Here is a 25672-nt window from a genome sequence, read left to right as displayed (position 1 = left end):
GAAGATTTACTTTGGTGTGTGTCAGTGACGTTGGAGTTACAAACACCGTGTTGCAGCGAGAGCACGTATGCAAATAGTCCCTTTTTTGTGTGTGTGCATTTGAAAACTGCTTCGCTCACTTTGATATTTAGGAGATCTTCACACTTGGGAAAATGACTGTGAACACAGCTCAGGTGAATGACAGCCCAGTCCAAACAATCACAGATGATGTGACGAACTGAAAGTCATCTAAACTTTGAAAGTCATCCAGACTGGATATTTACTTCAGTGGAGTGGGACTCTTTCAGTATATAGCTACACACACTTACATTGAATTCCTCTGACAGAGCTGAGGCACATTGTGAAATCATCTGAAAGCTAATCTATTGACGTTAGTAAAGGTCATTTCGCTGATAGGTTTCCTCCCTGGGCTTCTCCTGCCCTGTCCTTATCGCCCTGATTGAGTGTCATATGTCTCAGGAAGTGCTTTTGTACTATCACAGCTCTTCATTAGCTACTAACTCTCCTGACCCCCATGGCTCCTATTAGTATTAAAAGGAGACAACAGGCTCCAGATGAGGGTAATTTATGGTCTGCGCTGGCCTGTTGTCACATCTTGTAACTCCTCAGGCCAAGAGCAGAGTAGAACCAGACAGATCACATGAAAACAAAGCTAACAGCTTTCAGGTGGAGGCTTTCACCCGTTTGTTATTGTAGTCTGTCGGTACGCTGATGGACAAATCAATACGATTTTATTCCTGTTGCAAACTGGAACAGGAGTCTTTGGAGGCTCTGTGCTGTGTCTTTATGCTCCTGAGGCAGATAAAACAAGTCATGTCAAATGGGGGCATAACAGAGGGCAGGAGAAAAGAGCGGTAGAGTAAAGTAAGAGGATTGGTGAGGTTGTGGGTCAAGTGGAAAAAAGATCACCAGTAAAGTAGACATCGTTTATGAAGGCCATGAGGGTGGATATTACTGTAAAGTGAAGAGCGGTAGCAACAGGCTTAAGACATCCTTCATCTGAGCAGACCTCACAGCGGTTCTCAGTGTGGTCCCAGAACTTAGAGCAGTTTCTGGAGGGATTTTGCATCCAATTTACAGTATTTCAGGGCAGTTCAATTCAGTAAAAATCAACAAAATTAGAATATAAAAGAATCACTTTACCACTCAGAGGTTTCACTTACACATGAAAGCCATTATCCAGAGCAAATGAGCGGTGTAGAATATTATTGTCCTTCACAATATGTCCCCCAGAGTGAGAACTAACGCACATTAAGGGTTGAAGTGAGGTGCTGATTACTGGCAGTGCACTTGAGAGTAGGAAGCAAGTGTCGCACACTCTGGCTCTTTTATTCAGATGACGTTTCAGCCCTCAGGCCTTCTACAAAATCAACAATCGATTGACTGTTTATCTGGAAAAAGGCCCGAGGGCCGATATGTCATCTGAATGAAAGACAAACGCATATTGAGCCAGAGTGTGCAACAGCTGTGTCCCACTTCCTGTCCATGTTTACAACATGAAAGAATCATCAACCAGAGAGAAAATGGAAAAAAGAAAGAACTTTCAATCAAATCAGTAAAATGCTATCAAATGCCAACACGGACATCAAGCCTCTAAAGTGCTTGTATATAACATTTTTAATGTTATCACTCAATTGAATAGGTGCTACTACTAGTGGTTATCAGCCTTATAGATATGAATTGTCAGGGGCCTGCTGCACCTACTAGTAGTTTCAGTAGGCTGTTATCATACGTGATTTAAACTTCTGCGTCCAATCGATGCTGTATCTACGGCGTAGACTCTGCATCAACGTAGAGCCTGATCCATAACCTAAGTTATCGCCTGACGTGCGCCTCCCCAGAACTGTAAGAAAACGTTGCGGCAACGCAGACCTCCTGTCTATTTTTGTAAGCTGAAACCATTTCCCTCAGTGGAAAAGAAGCTTTTATTTACTTTAATTTCACAGTTAAGAAACAATAAAGTGTGAAGACAATAAAGCCTCCACAAAAATAGCATTTTAAGTCATGTGTGATTTATCCTTTAGGGATTTATACTTCAGGATTTATCCTTGCTTCGCATGAGCAGAGGAAATCTCCTCTTGTCACTAGGCTAATTTATACAATGTAAAATGCCACAGGCTTGTCCTAATAACATTAGCATGTTATATTTGTTTGGAAAACATGTTTAGTATAAGACAGTTGTAATGTTGGTGAACCTTGTGAGTTGTAATGGAGCTGAATTTTGTAACGTTACTTTTGTTAAATGTTGCTGTTGTCCCTGGCTTCATATGAGACGAGGAAAAGTCTGTGAGCCGCTGGGCTAATTTATGCAATGTAAGATACCATAGGCTTGTGCTAAAAATATTAGCATGTTGTATTTGTGGGGAAAATGTGTCCAGCAAAAGTGATTTGTGTGCTTGTATTTGAAATTGCCACTATTAAGCCATGTTTAATGTGTGTTTTGAATCAACTAGACTTCACAGCACTTCACAGAAATCCCCACACTGACTAGTGGTTTTGAGGTGAAACTGCAGAGTGACACAGACACACCCTCACACATACATATGCTTATAAATGCTTACAATGGCGTAGGCCATGTGCATAGGCTTCAGCGTAGGCTCTGCATAGAGCTGACACACAAGTATACATCCCGCTTCGGTTGTCATGTGACGTTGTTCTGTTAGGTTTCACTTTCACTTTGGATAGGCACCAATAGGATGTGATTAGGTTTAGAAAAAAGATCATGGTTAAATTAAGTTTGCTATGTAACATGATGTAATGTGACGAACTTAGTACGTTAATTAAAATAAGTCACCTTGACTTTTGGTTTCACACAGGACACAAATCCCATTGTCTTGTCCTGTGTTTGTTTGACCCATTCACCTCCCCAGTCTCCTCCCTCAGTGGACTTCGCCACGTTTTATGTTTAAGTTATGTTCCCTGACTTCCTCCTTTGCTCCCGTCTTGATTACTGTGGCCACTAGAGGTTGCCACCTACCAGAAGGTGTAACAGGCCCCTCCTAACCCATATCTATAAGGACCGATAATGGCCATTCAATGACATTCAACTTGACAATTTGATTGTTTTGTCAGCTACTGCATACAAGGTCAAAAATACACTGATTGTGTGTATGTTGGCGAAGACCATGGCCAGGTCATAATATGTATTTAATTCAAGATAAAGATCAGGTGATTATCTCTGCTGATATGAACTCATGCTTTGAAACATGAAGCTGTTAAATTGTGAATTTGCCATCTCTTTGTGTCTGTGCACAGTCTCCAGACTTCCTGCAGTTAGAGTCAACCCACATAGCTCTGGGAGAGATAAGAAGGGGTGTTTTTTGGAAGAAGTGCTTCTCATCTTTTATGCCTCTGCTGGGTGTTCACAGTAAACTTAACACAACTCTGAGAGCTGTCAGACAACTCCTCCATTCTTCCACACTTGCGAAGGAGAGGAGACAGAGTGGGCAGTTGAAGTGGGAAAAATGAATTCAACGAAACATACTGAGGGATGCTCTGCCCCAAACTGTGTGTTCAGCTCTTTGTCCTAAACTCTTTTAACTGTGCTTAAGATCAGTGCATAGTTTGCTTTATTAACCCACTAACTGTAATGTCAAAATCAAAGCCAATACAAAAACTAACACTATATCTATTAGACTGAATTTGAGGGCACAAGGATGGAAACTACTAATGTGGTGTAAGCAGTTTCAAACTAAGAAGCAACATATTTCAGTTTGAATTTCAGGTCTTTCAGTGCAGTAAGCATTTTAATGGCAAAAAGAGAGACTGGATCACAAATATCTCTTACTAGAATAAAAAAAAGGTGATGCATGGCAATAAAATAATGTTTTTCTTTATTTAAAATGCTAATATTCCCTTAGTGTTGGAGAAAATTTTAGAAGGCAAGATGAACATCAGACCTTGAGTTGTCTAAATGAGATGATTCTTGAATTTAGCACTCCTTTACGTCTTTCCTTCAGATATACCTTCCAGCATAGGTACAACTAATGGAAAAATTAACATTATATTAAAAAGGAAGGAAGAAGGGCCTCTTGCTTATGACCCACCTCAGAAGGGGAGAGCGGGGCAAACCTAACACATTTTAGTTTGGGCTAAATGTTATCAAAACTGTTTGAGATTAATTATTTTTGTTCTAGCAACATGCACATCTCTGCTACAAATGAACAGTTGTTGTTTTTTTTCTAGAACTTACCTTTCGTCTACAAGTGCACTGAGAATTGGCAGACGTGAAATGTTACCCCGTAGATGGGGTTCATTGTAACAGGCAGAGGGTTAGTTGTGACACTTGCTGGAAAAGTCTATTTAACACACTTAATTCTATTCAATTCTATCGATGTATCATAGGTTGACACTCTTTATGGATCTATCTATGATAGATAGCCAAGCATCTGTACATCCCTCATCTAACCACCAATGCTAGACAGATACATACTATGTGTGGATATCATATGATTTTTCTCTTTTCATCCATGACAGATTGATGGATGGATGTATGTAGATACCATCTCTCCATCAACATCAGGCAAAAGATAAGTATCCATATGGGTTTCCATCCATCCATTAGTCTGTCATTGATATTCAATGGTTGCAATACATGAACATAGATTGGGTGACTTAGATCATATGTCAAAATATGAGTTTTGAATGTATGTATATCGACAAGACTGTGAAATTGTGTGTCATTAAGATACCTGACAAATCAAAAATACAAAGTATATCTCCTTCAATTGAACCCTGCCAGGTGGAAATCGTATCAAGCCTAGTTAGCACTTGGTGGGAGTTAGTTACGTAGTTCAAAATGGTGCTTTGTTTTCGGCAACAAGACAATCGTCAAGATGATATATGGTTGGATTTGATGACTTACATCAGGCAAGTCTGGCCCGGGTGCCAATTGTGGCCCACAGACCAATTCTAATTGGCCCTCAGCTTGACTTTCAAAATATACCATATGTGGCCCTTTACACAATAATGGTTAATCGAGCAAGATCACTTTGCATTTTTATGGTTGAATTTGTTTTTTTTTAACCCATTTGATGCAAGAATCAGTTGGCCCTCAGGTATTTTGACATTATTTTATCTGGCCCCCATTCAAAAAAGTTTGGACACACCTGACTTACATAGACTGCTCAGAAATTGAAAAACAATTATGACATAGAAATTTACTTAAATTGGCCAAAAACTCTTTTTGTCGTTGAACTCAGCTGAAACACGTCCAATCTTTGGAATTTTGCTGTTTCACTGTTTGGCAGTATTGTGGTCAACTGTCCAGAGGCACGAAAGGATCGACCCATTGTAACCACTTCAAAAAGTCTGTGGTACAATTTACCCCGTGCTAGGTTGTGCCCCTCTCTCCCCTACACTAAGCAAGTTATTTGTGCGTAAAATAACTGTACATAGGTGATTTTGGTCACCTATGTACAGTTATTTTACGCACAAATAACACTTATTGATTTAAATCATCATTTAGGCTGAAGTTCACGCCCACAAGATTTGTTGAAAATTGATTCCAGGAAATCAAATCTGACTTAAAGCATGAAAAAAAAGCACATTACACTTGATTAAAAAATAACTATTAAAATGTTTTGACTGCTACAAACTAATTATATGACTTATTCTATTTTAGGATGGCTTTTTTCCTTTCACTGAGATGCTCTATTTACACACAAGGGATGCACTCGCACTTTGTGGCTCACTGAAGAGAATGCAGACGGGCACAAGGGCTGAATTCTAACCAAGCAGGCACATATGGGACATTAGCAAATGGACAGACACAAGGCCATTATCTTCTGTGTGGTGAACGTGTCAGCTCCTGTTAAGTGAACATGCATGTGTGCAACTCTGCATAAGCACACAGTGTTGTGTTAATGTGTGTACCCGGTCATTTACGTTCTCCAGCAAAGTGTGTGTGTTGAATAAGCATGTTCTGTGAGCATTTGCAGCTGGGGTCATTTGCATTAATTTAATTTGATGGAATTTCACATGTAACGGAGCAGCTACTGCAGCGGTCCCTACAGACTCTACATCAGAGTGAACATGCAGGCAGTCACACAGCTGCGACTCAGAGAGGACGAGTAGTAAAAAGGTAAAACATCTTTGAGGATAAGTGTCAGATTTTGGTAGGGCTTCTGTCTGAAGCTGACACAGGGATACTCAACTTGCTTTAATTTTGCGAAATGATAGGAAGCCAGGGGCCAGTAAATAAACTAAATCTTCTATATTTGATATATAAATAATTAGCCCACACCTCTGTCGGGTTGTGTGGGAACCCTCCCCTGAAGCTTTTTTTTCTTTTTTATTAATAACAAGCTCTATTTTGACGGGTTTGTTTTATGCACTCAGGCACCTTTTTATATCCAAAGTACAAAAACAAATTCCCAGTGTGAATCAGCACTTCAGTACTTTACTTAAGACATCATTGTCCTCGAGGGGGAGATTCCTTTTCCTACAACTGTCTGCTATCAGACATCATCATATATAACAGCACACAGGAGCAACATGCAGTGACACACACAGGCCTGTTCAGCGTGGCCTATTGTTTACAGTAGCTATGGCTGCGTAGGATCAGGCTCTTCCCCAAATGGAGCCCTTCTGCACCTCAGTGCTCTGTACCTGAGCCCCAAGGGAAATGGGGTAAGGTGGTGATTGAGTGGGTGTGTGATGTCCTGTTCTATTGAGGCAACAATGCTAGAATGGCCCTGATGTTTAACTCTGTGAGGTTGTGTGTGGGGAGAGTGTTACTGCTACAGCAGCTCTGTGAGGCTGTACTTGGGCACAGTGGTGCTTTGAGCTAACTGTTAACATCAGCATGCTAAAGCGTTCACAACGACAATGCTAACACGCTGATATTTAGCATGTTCACCATTTTTAGCCTGTATAAAGAGTACAGCCGAGGTTGATGAACCAGTTTTGCAGGTATTTGTTTATCGTCTTCAACAAATGAAGCTCCAGCGAAAGTTCAGTCAGGAACACAATACTTTTCATGCTCAGGCTGTAAGTTTCTTTCTCACCTTGCCATTCAATCCTTGCACACATGCTCACTCACTGTCTTGAGGTGTCATTGTCTGGGTCTGTCATCAGCGGATTCACAATCAACTAATAGCACACAACATTTTATATATGGTTCTTTCTCTGCCGTAGTTCTGTCTTGCTGCAGATGTGCACGCCCTCCACCTCTCCATCACCACCTAGTCTTTACACATTCATCAGCCTATATGCCTCAGCAGTCAGCAGCCTCTGAGTCAGCAGCCACCACCACTGCCACCAGTGTCTGGACTCAATGGGAGGATGTATCTTGCTGCTGCTCAGATGTCCCTCGATCACAAAATATCTCCCTCTAGTGTCCAAACGCCAAAGACTTCTGTTAAATCTTAATCAGCACAAATCATCTGTTAATCTGTGCACTCATATTCTGTATTAAATGTTATCGTTACTTTATTCCTCTTGTCTGTCCTGACTGAAAATGAAATTTTGACCTGTTGACAGCACTAGATGAAAAAATAAAGGATTACCAAAGCTATCGCAGTTCATTCCAGTGATGACGTGAATATTTGTGCCAAACATCATGTTAATGTGACACCTGACTAAGCTCTGATATAACTACAGGTGAGCTTAGATAATGAAGTCAACCGTCAGTGTGGCTGAAATGTCGTAACAGACCGGTTCATTACATTCAGGGTCACTAACAGCAATTCCATAAAAGCAATTAAAAGTTCAGGTGTCATGCCGCAGGGGGGTGGCGCACCAATCAGCAGGCTGATACACTGGAAGTAAACTATCACTGAATAAATAAAATTACACACAATATAAATCATTTTCCCCCCTAAAAGTAAAACAGGGAAGTGGTGGGACACTTCATTCATTCATTCATTCATTCATTCATTCAAACCTGTGCCCAAAGGCTCATAGTCTCATAATCCGCCCACGTTCTCACAGACATTTTTAAATTCTATTTTACAAAGTCAGTTTGCTTTTGTTCCCTTTCTGTCTCTTTCTTTCGGTCTTTCTTTCTTTGAAATACCAATTTCTCTTTCTTAGGGAAAGACGTGTGTTGAGAGACAAATCCTTGTGCAGGGGCAGACTGCACCCTTTTGTGCCTTTAAGAGGTGAGAGGAGCCTCGGGGAGCTTCTGTTATATTTTTCTGTACAAAGTTCAGTCCTTCAATTGATTTATTCAGCCATTTTGGATTTAGTTATGACACTAATTACTTAGGGGAAAAAAACTGCAAACCAATCAATACTTTTCATTCCAGACTTTTCAAAGCCCCGCCCCCCAGGGTAATCAGACCCACTCCCCCCCTACTACCACGCACCTACAACCAGCACTTCAGCACCTCAGGCAAACACATTAATATTTAAAAATTAAAGAGACATTCTCATATCTTGCCACTACCTCCACTCCTGGACTGTATGGCCTCAGCATACATTTGTGCCCCTACATTACTTTGACAATATCATAATCCTACTTTAAACACAAAGAGTTTGTTTGGCTCACCAAGGCAGCACGTGCACAGGAGTGATCACAGAGCAGGACTGAAGCTGACACACCTGTGCTCCATGAGCCTCTTAACAGTTCAGGTGCTCTCATCTTGATTGCCCAAATAGTGCCTGGGTCCTAGTGCCCCCTGGACAGTTTTCTCTCTAACAGACATTTCACTCAGAACCACAAATGTTAACTTGTGGTGACACTGGAAAAAAAGTCAGGGGATCACCGAAGTCGATAGGATTCATTAATATCTCTACCAAATTTAATGGCAATCCATTCAGTAGTTACTGAGGTATTTCAGTCTGAATTAAAGCGGTGGAAAAATCCCCTTCTTGTTCTCATATGAAGAGTGGAACAACCTCATAAAGCAGGATAAGGAAATTAACTTTAATGAGTCAGCGCAGCACTATGAATTTTCTTCTGAGAGTGTTATTAGATTATGCCTTGATACTCCAGGATTCTTTGACAGATTCAAATCAGCAGCCCGTCACCTAGAATACACTGGTACTTTCACTGACATCAGTGAAGACAGTTATTAGTAAAGTTGACGAGGCAGAATGGGGAAACATGGGTACAGAAAAACACATTTGCACATCCTAAATGTGATCAGGGTGCTGGTAGACCTGCCAGCAGCTGTCACATAGTGCACCCTGATGATAAAAGTCACACTGACTCACAGAGGAAGGTGTGGCAGCAGCCAAGGGAACTCTAAATATAAGCCAATAAGAGTAGGAACGTGTTGTATGCTTGATATTTGCCAACAGAAGAGGTAAACAAACACAGGACCCAAGTTACCCACCAAGGTCACTTGGGGTGCTTTCACACCTGCCCTGTTTGGTTCGGTTTACTCACACTCAAGTTAGTTTGCCCTCTAAGTGTGGTTCATTTAGGCAGGTGTGAACACAGCAATCACACTCAGATGTGCACCAAAACAACCAGACCGAGACCTTCTTGAAGAGGTGGTCTCAGTCTGGTTACAAACGACCTCTGGTGCGGTTTGTTTGTGGTGTTCTGACCTCGATCTGAACCAGCTGCAGTCACATGACACACTGTTTGGGTTAAACATGAGCATGTTACAGTCCTGGAGGATCATTAATGTGCACCTCCTCCTGTACTGCCTTAATATGCACATTCAGCACATCCAGTGCATCAAAACATTGTTTTCTAGTTGGAGCTGCGCCTCGTTTTCAAACTGTATGGTTTGACTAAAATGAACAATGACAGCAATATAGTCCACGATGACCAGCGCTAAAATCAACCTGCGTAGTTGTCCCTCCATTGTGACATTAGAAAGTGTCACATTTATCTTGCAAGTGTACTCTTCTTCAATGTTTTGTTTACTTCCTGGATTTTTCCCGCATGCAAATTCTGACCAATCGAGCCCAGTCTCACACCGAAGTCGTCGAAATCTGGTGCTTGGGCAGTGACTTGAGGCATCGGAAACCAACGAAAAAGGCGTGGTCAGTTGCTGTTATAGTTTAACAGCGCCCAGCAGCATCAGGGGGAAATGTGGCAGGAAAAGGACGAAAGTTACGCTGGATTTCCACTGGATGCGTGCCCGTTGCGGAACGGCAGCACTGGTTATCCACTGCATGCTCCGCCGTCTGTCAATACCCACTGGCTGCGTTTGTTGTGCAGCTCCGCTGGAAGACATCTCAGTGCACTGCCATGATTAATATCTCCTCGTCCATGGTGTCTTCTGACCTGTTGACTTCAGTGCCCATTATGTAGTTTTCAAGGTGTAGTGCAGGGAAATATGATCCGCCGTGAACACTGTGTATTTTGTTTTGAAAATTAACCGGATGTTTTATTTTGTTTCTGTGCACGACTTCCTGCCCCGCACAATCTGCTCTGTGCGGAATTGCTGCGTAGTGCTCCGGCGTCCGTCAAAAATAGAAGTCCTGCGTATCTGTTGCGGAGGGCTCCAGAGTGCCGGAGCTGAGACGGAGCCGGAACGCAGCACAGCCGCAGCTGGTGGAAACACACACATTGACTAGAATTGAATCCTATCAGCTCCGCTGCCGTGCCGGAGCGGAGCGGAGACGCAACCAACACGCATCTGGTGGAAAAAGTCAGACTGGGCCAGGCGGGAGGGGTGGTGGATGGATCCAACAAACACGACCTTCACCCTAGAGAGCAGTGTTCGCACCCTGTAAGATTCTAAAGCCAAACCCTGTTCTTTGGACCTTGGACGTCGTATGTTGGCGTGGAAAGTCCATGACCAAATACTGATATGTGACAGATGTGGAAGTGAGAATGTGTTGACCAATCAAGAGCAGCTCTCTCGGGCAAAGCATTTGATCTGGTCCGCTTGTAAATGCTGTGAGAACACGAACCAACTCTAGGCAATGACTCGGACCAAAGCAAGCGAACTCTAGGTCTGAAAGCACCCTTAAACCGCTGCAGCAGATACTGTCTATCTGTTTCTCATCATCCTGACAACACTGAGGCAAACACTGACACACACTGCATCTCCACACGGCTGAATCTCTTTCATGACCTCTCCATCAACCAGTTTGAGAAGTGTTTCAGATTAGACTGTTCCAGACTGATAATCCAAATGCACATTTGCTCAGATTACTTCATGCCTGCGGATTATGGCTCATGCATCATCTCATATTCGCTGCTGAAAGAAAGAGATTCAAGCTTGTATTGTTTTTGTGTTTGTTTGTGTATCCTTGCTTGTTTTCTAGTCGTATTTGTTTTTGTTTGCTCTCTGGATTTATGGAGGACTGTGCGCTATAAAGGTTCTGTATGTTGCAGTTTATTTTTTATTTTTTTAGTAATATTGGATTTTGGATGAAAGAGACATTCGGTTCCTGTCAATGCAGCCATCAAAAGTGTGACCTGCAGCCTGTCCCCTGAGCTCCATGAGCACACTGGAACTAATGGCTTCAATATTAGATGGAAGATTGTTTAATCGCTGTGATGTGTTTGGTTCTGGCATCATTCCCAGTTTACAGTTCAAAGGCTTTGTTTTCTTCTGTGTTTTCACAGTGTTTAGGTTTCAGATCAGACTTGAATCTAGGTTGTAATACTCTTAACTATTTCATAAGTCTGCGTTCTCTGCGGTTGTCCTTGAAACTTGGCAGATCATCACTTGGCAGACTCTATTGTGCATATTTGCAAATGCTGTGCTCATTTGTTTGTGTGTGCCATGAATATGAATATCATTTGACTCATTTAATTGCCGCTATATCTCTTCTGGGGGGGATTTACACGTCTCACATATAAAACTGATGTTCTGGTTCCAGGCTGCAGACGGAGCCAAGTAAACAGTTATCCAGACCTCTGGTCCACAGAGAGGAGTGAGGGCTCCGCTCTGTCAGGACAACCATGAGGAGATTGAGAGGAGATGAGACTGATGGATAACAGGACTCCCTGTCCGGCCAACCCCGCTGCTGCGCTCTCATTAGGCGACATGTCACATTAGCATTCAGGCTGTCTCTTTTTCCCACCCACTGAAATGAATCACAGCTTATTACAGTAATGAAAGTGTCATGACAGAATTTATTAAATAATGCATTAATGAACTACTGAAATGGAAGAGCACAGCAAAGACACCAAAATATAGAAGAGATTAGTGCTGTCAGAAATATCAGTTTATCAATATATTGATTCTGTATATTCAAAATGGTTTCATTAACCTATTAATGTTCTGTTGTGCTTCATTGCTCTGTCTTATTCTTAAAGTTTACTACAGCCATTCTGTTCTCTGCAGCTAACCAAGAAAAGAGCAGTCGTTGTTGTCATGTTATAGCCATGTTGTCTTTTAATGAAAATTTTAACTTCTATGCCCTCAGTGTCCATTTTTGCATGAAATGCTGTCATGTGATTCTACACAGCCAATCAAATCTGTGCATTCTTAAAAGCATTGCAACATGAGTGAGAGGTACACACACACACACAGGGAAGAGACATGTCTGTCTCACCAAACCAGTCTCACTCCAGAGTTGTTGAAATCCAGTGCTTTGGCAGCGACTTGCAGAGTCAGACACTGATGAAAAAAGCCGTCCTTTAGCATTGGCATGATACACGCCTGGTCGCTGTTATAGTTTAACAGCACTCGGCGTCAGGGGGAGGCGCAGCGGGGACAAGAATGAAAGTTAAGGCGGCAAAAGTCCGAGAAGGGTGGGTGGGAGCGGTGGTGGATGGGTCTTACAAACACAGGACTTTGCCCCAGGAGACAGGTGTTGCTGTCCTGTGTGAAACCAAGTGAACTTTGAGTTATTTTAAAGAACGTCGTCACCATGTTTCTTTTCCCAGTTTACCTAACCTACGTGACTTTACTTGACTAAACCACCTATGTGACTTCACGTTAAGTATTTAACTTTATGTTAGGTACATAATGTCCCTCATGGGGTGCTAATTTGTTAGATATCATACAGACTGTTATATGAGAATATGTCGCTTGCACCTGTCAGACAAGTTAGAATTCCTATGGCCTCATGGCAGTCTCGGACATGAACGTCTATATCAGATTTCATGGCAATCCCCCATTACCACAAATGTCAAGTTTCATGCCAATCAGTCCAATAGTTGTGGAAATGCAGTACTTCAGTCTGAACCATAGCAACGGCAGCTTGGGCAGTGATGTGCTGCATCAGACACTGACGAAAAAAGCTGTTCTTCACGTCGGCATGATACGCGGCCGGTCACTGTTATAGTTTAATGGCACTTGGCAGCATCAGGGGGAAACGTGGCGGGACAAGAACACATGTTAAGGCGACGAAAGTCCAAGTACAGTGGGTGGGAGGGGTGGTGCATGGCTGCAACCAACACCGACTGTTCGCGTCCTGTAAGATTATAAAGTCAAACCCTGTTCTTTTCCTAAACTCAACTATGTGCGTTAGTTGTCAAAAGAAAACAAAGTCATTTGCATGTAACAGGCAGAACTTAACACGAAGTCCCAGAATGTCAACAACCAAGGCACCCAGGGTACCTTGCACATCGTATCTGGGTGTAGAAGTCCATAACCAAACGTCAATATGTGACAAGTTCAGAATGAGAATGTGTTGACCATAGAGGTGGACCAACAGCCCAACCAACTGACAATCTGACGTTGCCATCCATAGGGCCACCTCACCAGCATGGCTAAAGAGTAAATTAAGCAAATGCGTAGCAACAAAGCAGAATGGAATAACACCAGAGAGTGACATCACCACTCTAACCACGGAACTTTCTGGAGTGTGAAGGTTAGAGACTGTTTGGACCTGAGGACTGGACAGGTGGCCGTGCAACTTGCAGGGCAAGGAGGGGAAAGACGATCATCTGGTGTGGCAGCAGCGTCCAGCAGGGTTGTTTCTCAACTTCACCCCACCCCCCAGGGGATTGTGGGATTGATTGGGACTGGAATGAGAAAACGTGCAGAGGGAGCAAGAGAGGAGGTAAAGGCACCCGGAGGGGGACGTCCAGTAACTCAGCTGCCGAACATAAGCATCTGTGTGTGTGTGTTGAGAAAGGAGTAACATTTGGCTGCTCAGGCCCAACCACCCACCATCCACCTGCCACACACATAAACACACAGCGAGAGCTCCATTTTTCTTTAACTAATAACGCTGGGCCAGCAGTTCAGCAGGCAGACGTTGTTGCCATATTGGATGGTAATAAGATTGAGCTTCAATCCATATTTTTTTCATGGATTTCATTACTTTACTGCCCTTTCTCCACTTTGCCCTGTGGCTCCTTTGACCTGTTTACAGTTTGGATCTCAAAATAATTTACCTACAGTATATCACCTGCTGTAGTTGCATTATTAACCGTCGCAGATTAGTTTTTAATCTGTATTCCTGGGGGAAAAAAGGAAAGTGTCTCTGTTTTGGTTCATAACTTTTTGATTCCCTGTGAAGTATACATCAGCTGCACGCTGAGCTCAGCAGTCTGACCGTTTGACACTCTCTGAACATGCAATCTGGTCTCACTCAGACCCCCGTCGTGCACAGTATGTGTGAACGTGTTTATGGTGATGGTGTACAAGCGCGTGTGTGTTTATGTGTTAGTGTGCGGCTGCAGATTTGTACACGTGTATGGGTGGCGTCCTGACATTCCGTATCATCAAATCCACACGTCAGAGCTTCCTGTCGGTGGCCTGACACAAAACAACAATAACAAACACAACAACAACAATACTTGTTTGCATGTTGTCATCTCAGAGGCCTGAGTGTGGCAGCTGAGCTGTTCTCCCTCGCAGGGGGTTTGCTGTGCATACCAGGCGGTGTTGATGAGATCGGGGCACATGCATCTGTTCCAACGGTTTGTTTTCCCCTAGACTGTTATCTAATTTTCATGATATAAGACATGCGGAACATATGGAAGAGTGAGGAAGGGAGAAAAGTTCCCAAACTTCAAAAAAATCCTTTCAGGAAAAAAAAACAATGCATCTGTTTACAGCAGCAGCATGAATAAAATGCCACCAAAAATTATTTTCCCTAAGGATTCCTCTGTATTTTGTTGCATCATTTTATATCAGGGCCTTAACATAGCTAAAAATAATTTATATTTACATGTAATGAACTGCAGATTGATAGATTGGAGCATGGATGGTAATCACAACAGAACATGAAGTGTATATTTGCATATGTATGTTGTGTTTTAGTCCTGTGCTCACCGAGCCTCCACTGTCTCTCACCAGTGTTGCGCTTTGATCCCTAATGAAATTCTCGCGTGTCTCTCACAGGAACGGAGCAGGTTTCTAATTAAACTGTGCACAATGTGCTGAGTGACTGCTACAGTATGTGTTCCCCAACTTGCTGAATAATTACAAGGTTAAAATGAAATTACATTACCTGACTTTTCCCTCGTGACAAACAGCATTGTGATCAGGTTAGCTACAGTCGTACACAACCAGCGTAGCACATGTCTCTTCGTCATAAACGCAATCCAGGATTCTACTTTTTGCCATGCTAGTTTTTGATTAATAAGACCAACGTGCAAAAACAATCGGCAGGATCTGGTGCAAATGAGGGTGCAAAATGTCTTTTAATCTTAAATAAATTAAACAACTTTAATTTGTTTTTTTTTGTGAGGATGTGCTTAATTATAAGTTAAGTGGTAAATGGACTGCGCTTGTGTCCAGTCTTCCAACCACTCAAAGTGCTTTTACACTACATTTCACATTCACCCATTCACACACACATTTACACACTCTGACACACTGATGGAACAGCCATAGGGAGCAATTTGGGGTTCAGTATCAAGCCCAAGGATACATTGACACATGGACTGGAGGAGCCAGGGATCGAACCACTGATCTTCTGATTAGTGAACAACCCGCTCTAAGTAGTAGTTTTAAGCGGGATTTATACTTGTGCGTCAGCTCTACGTGGAGCCTACGCTGAGGCCTACACACGTGACCTACGCCGTTAGCATTTATACTTGTGCAGTGGTGTGTCTGTGGCACTCTGCAGTTACACCTCCAAAATACTAGTTGGTGGCTTCTGTTTCTGTAAAGTTTAGTTGATTCAAAACACACCCAAAACACATTAAATATGGCTTAATAGCATCTATTTCAAACACAAGTACACAAATTGGCTTCACTATAACTCGCAGCATTCACAGACACAGCTGGACACATTTCCCCCAAAAAACAACATGCTAACATTATTAGCACAAGCCTATGGCATTTTACATTGTATAAATGAGCCTAGCCACTAGCGGAGATTTCCTCTACTCAAATGAAGCCAGGATAAATCACACACAAGACTTAAAAATGCTATTTTGTGGAGGTTTCATTGTCTTCTTATCTGTGAAATTAAAGTAAATAAAAGCTTTGTTGGCTCCTGGGGCGTCTGCCTGTATTGCCCATAGGGAGATCTGCCACTGCATGCTAATACTCTTCTACTCTGCAGCCCAGCCTATTCCAGAGTAGACAATTTCTTTAATGTAGATTAAAGGATTATGAATATTTCTTAAATAATACTTTCTTTTTAAGTTTTGCTGTGTATGTTCCATGAAATGCATTGAATCATTTGAATTTATGAGCTGTAGCTATATTGACAGCTAAACGCCCTCACAGTGCACTCTTGGTGCGGATGCTCCTCTGTCACACTGTGGGAAACAGAAACACACACACACACACACACACACACACACACACACACACACACACGTAATATATATTTTACACTCATAAGATCTCCATGATCACAGATAACATCACCAATATATTTCTCACTCAGGATGCTACCTCCCTCTCGCATCGCTCACTCCGTGTTTCTGTGGCTGTTTACTTTGACAGCTCTTTCTCTACTGGTTTAAAAATCCTCCCTGATGTCATTTTAAAGTGTGCCAGTGCTTGTACCGATATACAGTAGCTTAAATTATTTCATGAATTAACAACTGCTTACATTTAATGACCCTTAACCTTCACAATTGTCCTTAAAATTTGGTCAGACTGAGCTTTAGTTACTCGCAGTGATTCAGCGCAGCACTAGTTCAGGGCCTTGCCAGTGGGAACTGAGTTTGTCTGTGTTTGGATGCGTTTCCTTCTCCCTTCTGTGTGGCTGCAGCTGGGGCGTCCCTGACTCTTCCTGCCTCCAGCGATGGTTGTTGTTTATGTGTACTAAGACAACACTGACCTTGTTGGAGTATTAATCTACCATATCTATTTATACAATCTTCATAATATATTCACACTATGACTTATACTAAACTATACTATGACTCATACAGAAGTAATCCCTCTCAATCATCACCTATGACCCACTAGAAGTGTGTGGTGGTGTATTTTTCTGCAGAGACTCTGCCCTCTGCCTGTGTTTTCTTATTTTGCTGTGATCGGGATGTTCCGGGGCACAACCTGCAGGTGAGGTCAGGACTCTGAAGACCTTTTTAGGGCCAGCGTCACAATGACGTCAGTTTGTTAGCTGGAGGCAAAACACACCTCGGCACCACAGGGCTGTAGGCTACATAGGAGTCTTAAAATGTCATGACTGCTACTCACACTTCATATCAGGTTAGGGAAAAAGTATTTCCTGTTGTAGGGATGAATAACGTTATGTGTATTAAGGGTTATCATGTTCACCTCATCAGAGATTGGGGAGGTATGAAGAGGAATATTGGATTTCTTTGCAATGCTAACTTTTTAGCACATTAGCTAACATTAGCTTTGATAGCAAAACAAACTGGAGGAAACTGTACAGGTGTTGGCCTCCTCTGTAAGACTGGCACAGTGATCAACCACAAAGCCTCCTGTGACATCATCCATCCACTGTACAGTGTTTACTTATTCAAGTAAAACTCGCGGTCCCGCAGAGTGTGTGACCTGACATGGTGCATTCATAAATTCAGTCTGACGCTCTACACTAAACTGAGAGGCCTGCTGGCCAAATTAACCGAGCATTATATTGCTATATAAATTAACAAGTGGTTAAGTTTGTCACGTAGCAGTTCAAGGAGGACCCAAATGCGGACTAACAGGCAGGTTGAAGTTTTAACAAAAAAGGAGCTTTACTATAGCCGATGAAAAACATCCAGATAGCCTACAGCAGGTAACTGAGAGTCCAAATGAAAGCAGAACAAAAAAATAGCCTAAAAACCAACTGGGAAAAATACAGTGAACTCAGGAAAATTCAAACACAAGATATCAGGCAGGATATGGAGCAAGGAGGACATCAAGAACACAGGGATGAAGACAGGAATAACGCAGGAATGACCACAGACGAACTGACAAAGAACAAAGGGAAACACACAGGTATACACAGAAAACTAATCACAAGAACGAGACACAGCTGGAGTAGGAGGACATTAGGGTGGAGCAAATGAGACTAATACAGAACAGGTGTGAATAGAATACTTTTGGAACAGGGAAGGACTAACGAGACAGGTGTGACAGAAAACAGGCGGGAAAACACACAAAGACAGGAAGTAAAACCAGACACGACACACGAGGAGAGAATCTACAAACAGGAAGCAGATTAAACATGAATGAATAACGTACGTAACACAACCAGAAAACTCCTAAATTAAGTCCATAGGATAACAGTATATAAACAAACACTCCGCTTGGCGCTCTGGTGCTCCATCTCTATAGACAGAATGCCCAGAGTATGCTCTGCCACTAACTAGAGTGCGGTGCTCTGGATAACTTGGACGGTAGCCTACATTCCAACAGCATTACGAATTTACGACGGTACAGTTTGAGCCAGAGAACGCTCCTGCACTCGGAATAAGTATTTCTGAACACACCACTTGCATCATCTTCCTCCATTGTCTAAAACAAGCCAACAGAACTTGCTAGCTAGCGCTGGCTAATGTCTATGGAAAATTGTTTTGCCACCAGTTAAGCCCCGCCCACCAAAAAACATCACACTGTTTAATAACAGTAAATAGGTCTATAAAAAGGTAGCAACCAGGTTTCAGACTCTAAGCAGGCGGCATCCAAGAGGAAGCTATGAAAATTGAGGACATGGCGCCAAAAAAAACAATAACACAAATAAACAAACAACCCCACTCCCCGCAATTATCGCAAAGCAAAACACCAGTTCGGGGTTGGCTTTCAATTTCACTTGCAATACTAAAGGATTATGCAGCTTTGGTGAGGGGCATGTACTCTGCTTACTCCCTACTTGTTTTGTATACGTATTTTTTTTGCTCCAGTATTTTATCTTCAGTTCATAGAGACTTACGCAGTTTGTTATTTGCACACACACACACACGCTCATAGACACTCTAAAACCTCAGGGGTGTAGCTAAGGTAAACAGAAGAAAACAGAGAGAGAGGGTTTAACCTTTAACACAGAGTACAGAGAGGCTGCTTGTCTTTCAGCCAAAATGCCTTGAGAGCCTTCAGGCATCCGGTACACACGCACACACACACACACACACACACACACACACACACGAACATATGGACTGCCAGAGGTCACTTCAATTTGCCATTTCTACCCCTAACCTATAATCTAGCCTCGCAGCCGGGATTCTCTGTTGATCCTCGGTTATGTAATGTTCTTTATGTGTGACCTACTGACCGGTTGCTACTCTTAAGTCAGATCTCCTTCACTCTCTCCATGTGAACAGAGTGTTTAAACCACGCACAATTTATATTCCAAAATGTTTTTTTTATTACACCGTTCGTCTGAATGAATGTAAGAGAATCATCACATCGTGTCTGGTTTTGGTTCTTTGCTATTTGTCACTTGAAATGTTTGGCCTGTTTATTCCTTTCCTGTTTGACTTCTCATCCTCTCCCACACTGAAGTTATTCAGATGGATTACAGGCAAACTGAAGTGTTTTCTATACCAGAAACGTCACATTATCTCCTCTCGGAAACTGTAAAACCAGGCTAGACATGGCGGAGCATTCGAATTCAAAGTGGTGTCTCAGTTTTAACGATGCAGTTGTGAGCTATTAGGATACTGTTGCAACACTAATGCAGCTGCAGCACAATCAGAACAAATCACAATGAATATAAGTTGATGTTTGATACTTTTAGTTTCTATATTTTCTACAGCATTTTTGTTTAAAAAGTTTGTTGGAAGTGCTGCCCATGAGCTGCAGTACTTTCATCTGCTTCCGTCATGGACTGTTTCACTCATTTTTATTCCCATGCCCGTTTAATAAATGATTAGAAAACTGACACAGTGCAGGAGGCATGACTCAGCACTTTAGTGTTCCTGTGTATTACACACCCAAACACACACAGACAAAACAGAGGAGCGCTGACTGTTCTGTGATGGTGTGGCAGGTATCTGTCAGTCTTAGCTGATTCACTAAAATGTTTAACATCTTTAAAGACTATTACATTCTGCTGTTGTAAAGTGAAGCTGTCGTCCTTGATTCCTAATTGTATCTCATATATTTGCCTGCATTTTTGTCACCTGAACCCTGAGCAAGCAGACACTGAATAAAGTTTAATTTTGTTTTTCATTAATTAGTAGTTTTTAAGGGAAATTAAAGATGCCATTTATAAGATAAATTCCCATTGCCTTTAATAACTTTTGATAGTGACTGTGCAGAGTTTTCAAAATAAAACTTCATATCTCTTAAAGGAATAAATGCACCAACCACTGCGCCTGAAATGTGGGTTCACTGATTGGAGTTCATCCACAAAACATCAAACGATTGGATGTTGAGCAGCAGCCTTTGTTGGCCAAACAAAAAAAGAAATCAGAGCACATTTCCTAGACCACAGAAGGAAAACATGCCCCACATTCTTTGTCTTGCATCCCTTCTTGGCATACTTCAGCTCCGATTTCTATTTGATTCCCCCCTCTCCCATTCAATGTTTTATTTTCCGTCCTTATCTCAGACCGAGGACAATTTTCTATCACTGTCTAAGAAAACCAGAGCGTAACTGACATAAAGGGAATTTTCACATTATATTTGTCTTGTCTTAAACAGATTCTTTGACTTTGACCTGTCCAAAAAGGTTGAGGTTATTTTATCACAATAAGCACAGCCTGTCACATAAACAAGATGACATAATAAATTACTATACCACAGTTATGAAAGCTGGAGATTTAGAGCCCACTGTGACACAAAGACCAGATGCTTTTATGTCTCATTAGTCTTCCTAATAATCAGTGATGACACTGATGAAGACGTCTTTAAATATGACATCCTTTTGCCATTATTGCAACTGTTTCACAACCACTTAAATGACCTATTCCCATTTCCTTTTACATTTTCCTGATTTATTTTACACTTCAAACATCTGGGCGATCTGTTTTCTTGCAATTTGGCAGCTTGCAGTAAAGCAGCATGCACTCTGATTGGACTTAAAATTAGTGGATGGAGTTTGCAGACTTGAAAGAATAAGTTAAAGGGGCAGTTCACTCTAAAATCAAAAGTACATATTTCTTCTCTTACCTGTAGTGCTATTCATCAGTCTAGGTTGTTTTGGTGTGAGTAGCCAAGTGTTGGAGATATCGGCCATAGAGATGTCTGCCTTCTCTCCAATATAATGGAACTAGATTGCACTCAGTTTGTGGGGCTCAAAATGGGTGTAGTTTGGTAGAAAGAAAACAGTTCCTACATGAAACTGCTCAGATCAAGCACGTTCAAGAAAAAGCAGACATCTGTGTGATCGATATCTCCAACACTCTGCAACTCACACCAAGTGTTGGGAGAATAAAAAGCACTACAGGTAACACTCTGGTCACACTGTCTGTGTGAGCAGTGCATGATGGCGTCACACAGACAGTGTTGCTGCTGCAGCGCTGTTGCAGAGCTGTCTGCTGCTGCTGTACTGTACTATACTGTACTGTACTGTATTTCCACGATTAAAAGCGGACTGCAACTGCATTATCAACACGGTCCTGCAAATATTTCACAATAAAAAACTTTGTGTTAAAAAATTAAGGGATTATGTCCACAGATATGGTGTCAGAGGGCTTTTATTCTGAAACAAATACAGGAAGTGTTGAGTTAAAAACAAATTTTATTTTTTTCATGTCTGTGACAGATAGACATTGAAACTGTGAAATGTTGTATGATGTTGATATGGTTATCAAAACACTGTTTGCTGAAACCACACACATCACATGAAAAATAGGCGAGCCTCCTATTCTCTAGATCAGAGGCTCTCAACTGGTGGGTTGCAGTCCAAAAGTGGGTCCCAAATCCATTCTGAATGGATCCCAATTGACTTGCAAACATGCCAAGTTTGAAAAAAACACACTGTATTTTATAGTACAGTCAATTTCCGGCACAGAGCTTTTATTTTGAAGTGCCATTTCCTGCTGTAGAGTGAGTGACTAACAGATAGCTACGTGACAGAGACAGCAAATGTCGTAAAAGTATGACGCTGAATATATTAAACTGTGTGGGCCTTTAACTAATGACGAAGGAGAAATGTGGACTTCGTGGCTGGACCAGTTGGGAACCACTGCTCTAGATGTTCCGCAGCTGCTCACACAGGCAGTGTGGCTACTCTAACCTGTTCACACAGCTGTGCTGAATCTTCCAGATGATTAGCAACAAACCACTGGTTTCTTCTCAGACCAAACCAAGCTTTTCCCTCCCTTCACATTCCCCACAGATTTGTTCAGAGCCTGTTGTACAGAGAATAAATAGACTTTTATTAACATAGAGAGCCAAAAACTCACACTTGGAATGACAGAGAGAGAGATAAAGAGACCGATGACTTTAGCTACAACAAAGAGGTGGCTAAAGGTGGAGGTGGAACTAAAGGCGTTGACAACTTTGTAGTGTGAATCAGTCACTCAGCTCCCTCTAACAAAACACAGACGAAACTCACGGACACATAGGGCCTTTTATAAATCTACAGTATATTCTCCAGTGAAATGGTGGCAGATGGGTTGGTGAAGTTTTCTTGCTGTCAAGCCTCTTGTCATTGTCTGTGGTGTCACAGTCACAAATTGTCTTCATCTTCAGTGAGCACTTATGTACAGTGAAGTCCAACAAAGTCCATGACAATGGGTATTTTTATGTGACAGCAGTTAAACCACTTTTACTTTACCTGCTTCTTACAGTAAAATCAACGACTTGAACATGTGGTGTCAGAACACTTGGTTAAAAGATGTACTGTACAGTTCAACTCACAGTATTCGACTGTGCTTTAGAAACACACCTGTGCATTTTGTGTCACTGGGTCAACACCAGTACATACCGTGTCGACACAGTGCTTTTTGATACAATATATTGCATGTTTCATTATAACACTGTCCCAAACTATTCGTACTACATTACAGATTCTATTGGCTAAAATAAAAACAGGCAAGACAAAGTTAAAAGAGTGATCCTAGATGAGCATTTCTACTCTGATGAATAAAGGAAATGCCTCTACGCTTGTGTCAAAGCAAACAAGTTGTGTTCAATGTCGATCGAAGTGAAAGCAAAAACAATAAAATTCACAGTGAAACATCTCATTTTAGTTACTAACCTAACATCACAGGGATGGTACATCATCAGAAGACATCGGACGTCCTTATTAAGAGTTCAGAAGGTGAACAGTTGGTGTATGAGCTCAGACTGAGCGACAGTGTGGATCTGTACATATGGGAGAACAAAAGTTCAGACGATCGAAATGAACTGGAGAGGAGGCAGTGAGGTGGACTGTGGTGCTGTGTGAGTCACTGTACAGTAAATTAAAGGCGCCGTATATAACTCTGGAGGAAGACAGCTGATTTTTGAGTCTTTTTGATTTATCCTGGCTCCATATGAGCAGAGGAAATGTCCGCTCATCACTAGGCTAATTTATACAATGTAAAATGCCATAGACTTGTGCTAAAAATATTAGCATGTTGTATTTGTGGGGAAAATGTGTCCAGCAAAAGACAAGTGTTTGTCTGTGAATGCTGCAATTATAGTGAAGCAGTACAGTTTATTACATGGCAAAGAAACTGGTAACATGTCATTATAAGTTAAACATGTACAGCAGGTTGTGTGCCACTTTTCATGGTGCATTGTGGGATACTTTGAGTCCACTATATAGGGTATAATAATTCCCACTCTACATTCATAGAGCACTACAAAATGGCTAACTCACTATATAGTGGACTGTATAGTAAGTAGTGAGTGATTTCGGACACAACCAAAGCGTCCATCGGCACCTGACTCATGCAACGCCAACCGGTGCCCCTCTCCATCCCTGAAGGGTTAGGAAACCGTACACATTTATAGTTGTTGGGCTTATAAATGCTGTGCAGTGCCAGAAACAGCTAGTGATAAAGTTGTGAAAATTTGTTATAAATGGGAGAAACAAAAGAAAATTGCTACCCAGAGGGAAACCAGTAGAGGGCAATAAAAAGCAGGAGTAGTGGTTCGGTCCCACTACCAAACCCAAAGCGTCAGAATTTGACGACCTGTGAATGAGACTCAACAATCAACTCCCCTTCTCCAGGGTTACATACAGCACCTTTTTTTTTTTTAATGAATAGTGCAGATGAAACAATGATATTTACACTGTTTTAAGGGGTATAGAAAATGAGCTGCTGCATTATCTTCCCCTTATTATATCTATATATCTTACTCAATGTAAAAAAAGAAAATCTATACAGTCCCCTCCTCTACTGCCCCAGTGATTCCCAACCTTTTGCCATTAGCCTCCCCGCTTGTCTTTAGTCTGCATGCCCAAACAATTTTTCTCTTCGAGATATGAACAATTTCTCTCTGACATCAAGACAGAGCGGGACAATGAATGTGTGTTTCTATTCTTAATTTTAAAATCTAATGCAACATAATAATCTCTGTAATTATTTATTCATCAATCATGAATATTTTTTTTTCCTGACTGATTCAATTAACAACATGATTCAGCAGCTTGGCACAGCGGCCAGGCTCCATTTACTTTTGTCAGTTACTTGAGATTATTTTTCAAATAAAACACTGCGTGGCCCAACTCTTATCCAATGGGGTGCCCAGACTGTAGGTTGGGGACCACATACTGCACTTTCATTGTTTACTTTCTTTCTTAATCTCTTCTTTAACCCTAGTTTGTGCCGCCTTCCTTCCCATTCTCTCCTGCTGCTGCAACCAGCTATGTGAAGTCCTTGGAAACAGCCTCTATGAAGTTGGGTGCTGACATGAGGATGGTGAAGGTGCAAATGATGGAGAAGAGAGAGAAGGCCACCAGGCACAGCCGGTCCACCACCGCTGCTGCAAATTTCCACTCGCTGCAGATGGCCTCAGCCTCATCCTGGTCCCGGAACCGCTGGGCTATGTACGACACCTCCTCCAAGATGCGCTGGATCTCTGGCGGGGGGATGCTGACTCCCATCCCAGGTCCAGCTCCCATCCCCAGGCCTCCAACGCCACTGCCAACTCCTCCAGGTGGCTCAGCCTCATCACTGGGGGAGCCATGGGCACGTCCCCCTAGTGCTACCCCGGAGTCGCTAGAGGGCGGGCAATGTGGGCTCTCTATCGGGTGGTAATTGCCAAAGTACAGGCTCATGGACCCGTTGGAGGTGCCTGTGGGGCAAGGCGGGCAGGATGTCTGTGAGAGGGGTATAGTGAGGCTTGGTACAGTGCCCATCTCTATGGAGCTGGTGCTGGAGTGGTGCTGGGATCTGTGACGGTACTTGTACCCAGGCCGCTTGCGCTCATCGCCAGGTTGTTTCATACGGAGAAACCAAGCACACCAGTTCAGCAGAACCACTCGAACCTGAAAGAGACAGAGAGCATTACTTACACACACACACACACACACACACACACGCTGACACACTCATACACATTTGTGCTTAATGAGTTCGATGACAATAGAGATCTGATTAAATCAGTTTCAGTCA

At 42.2% G+C, this 25672-nt stretch overlaps 1 protein-coding gene across 2 annotated transcripts in view; it reads right to left on the bottom strand.

Annotated features, from left to right (window-relative positions):
* Positions 1–22492: 22492 nt before the first annotated feature.
* LOC126389467 (neuronal acetylcholine receptor subunit alpha-7-like) overlaps positions 22493–25672 on the bottom strand; it is a 65243-nt gene continuing 62063 nt past the window's right edge. For both annotated transcript variants that reach the window (XM_050043184.1, XM_050043183.1), the window contains exon 10: positions 22493–25545. In XM_050043184.1, the coding sequence (XP_049899141.1) occupies positions 24922–25545 (624 nt within the window). In that variant the 3' untranslated portion in view covers positions 22493–24921. The remainder of the gene's footprint in view (positions 25546–25672) is intronic.

Source organism: Epinephelus moara, chromosome 4 (genome assembly GCF_006386435.1).
Source record: "Epinephelus moara isolate mb chromosome 4, YSFRI_EMoa_1.0, whole genome shotgun sequence".
NCBI lineage: Eukaryota > Metazoa > Chordata > Actinopteri > Perciformes > Serranidae > Epinephelus > Epinephelus moara.
Note: the sequence above shows the minus strand (reverse complement) of the source record. Positions and strands in the feature narration are given on the sequence as shown.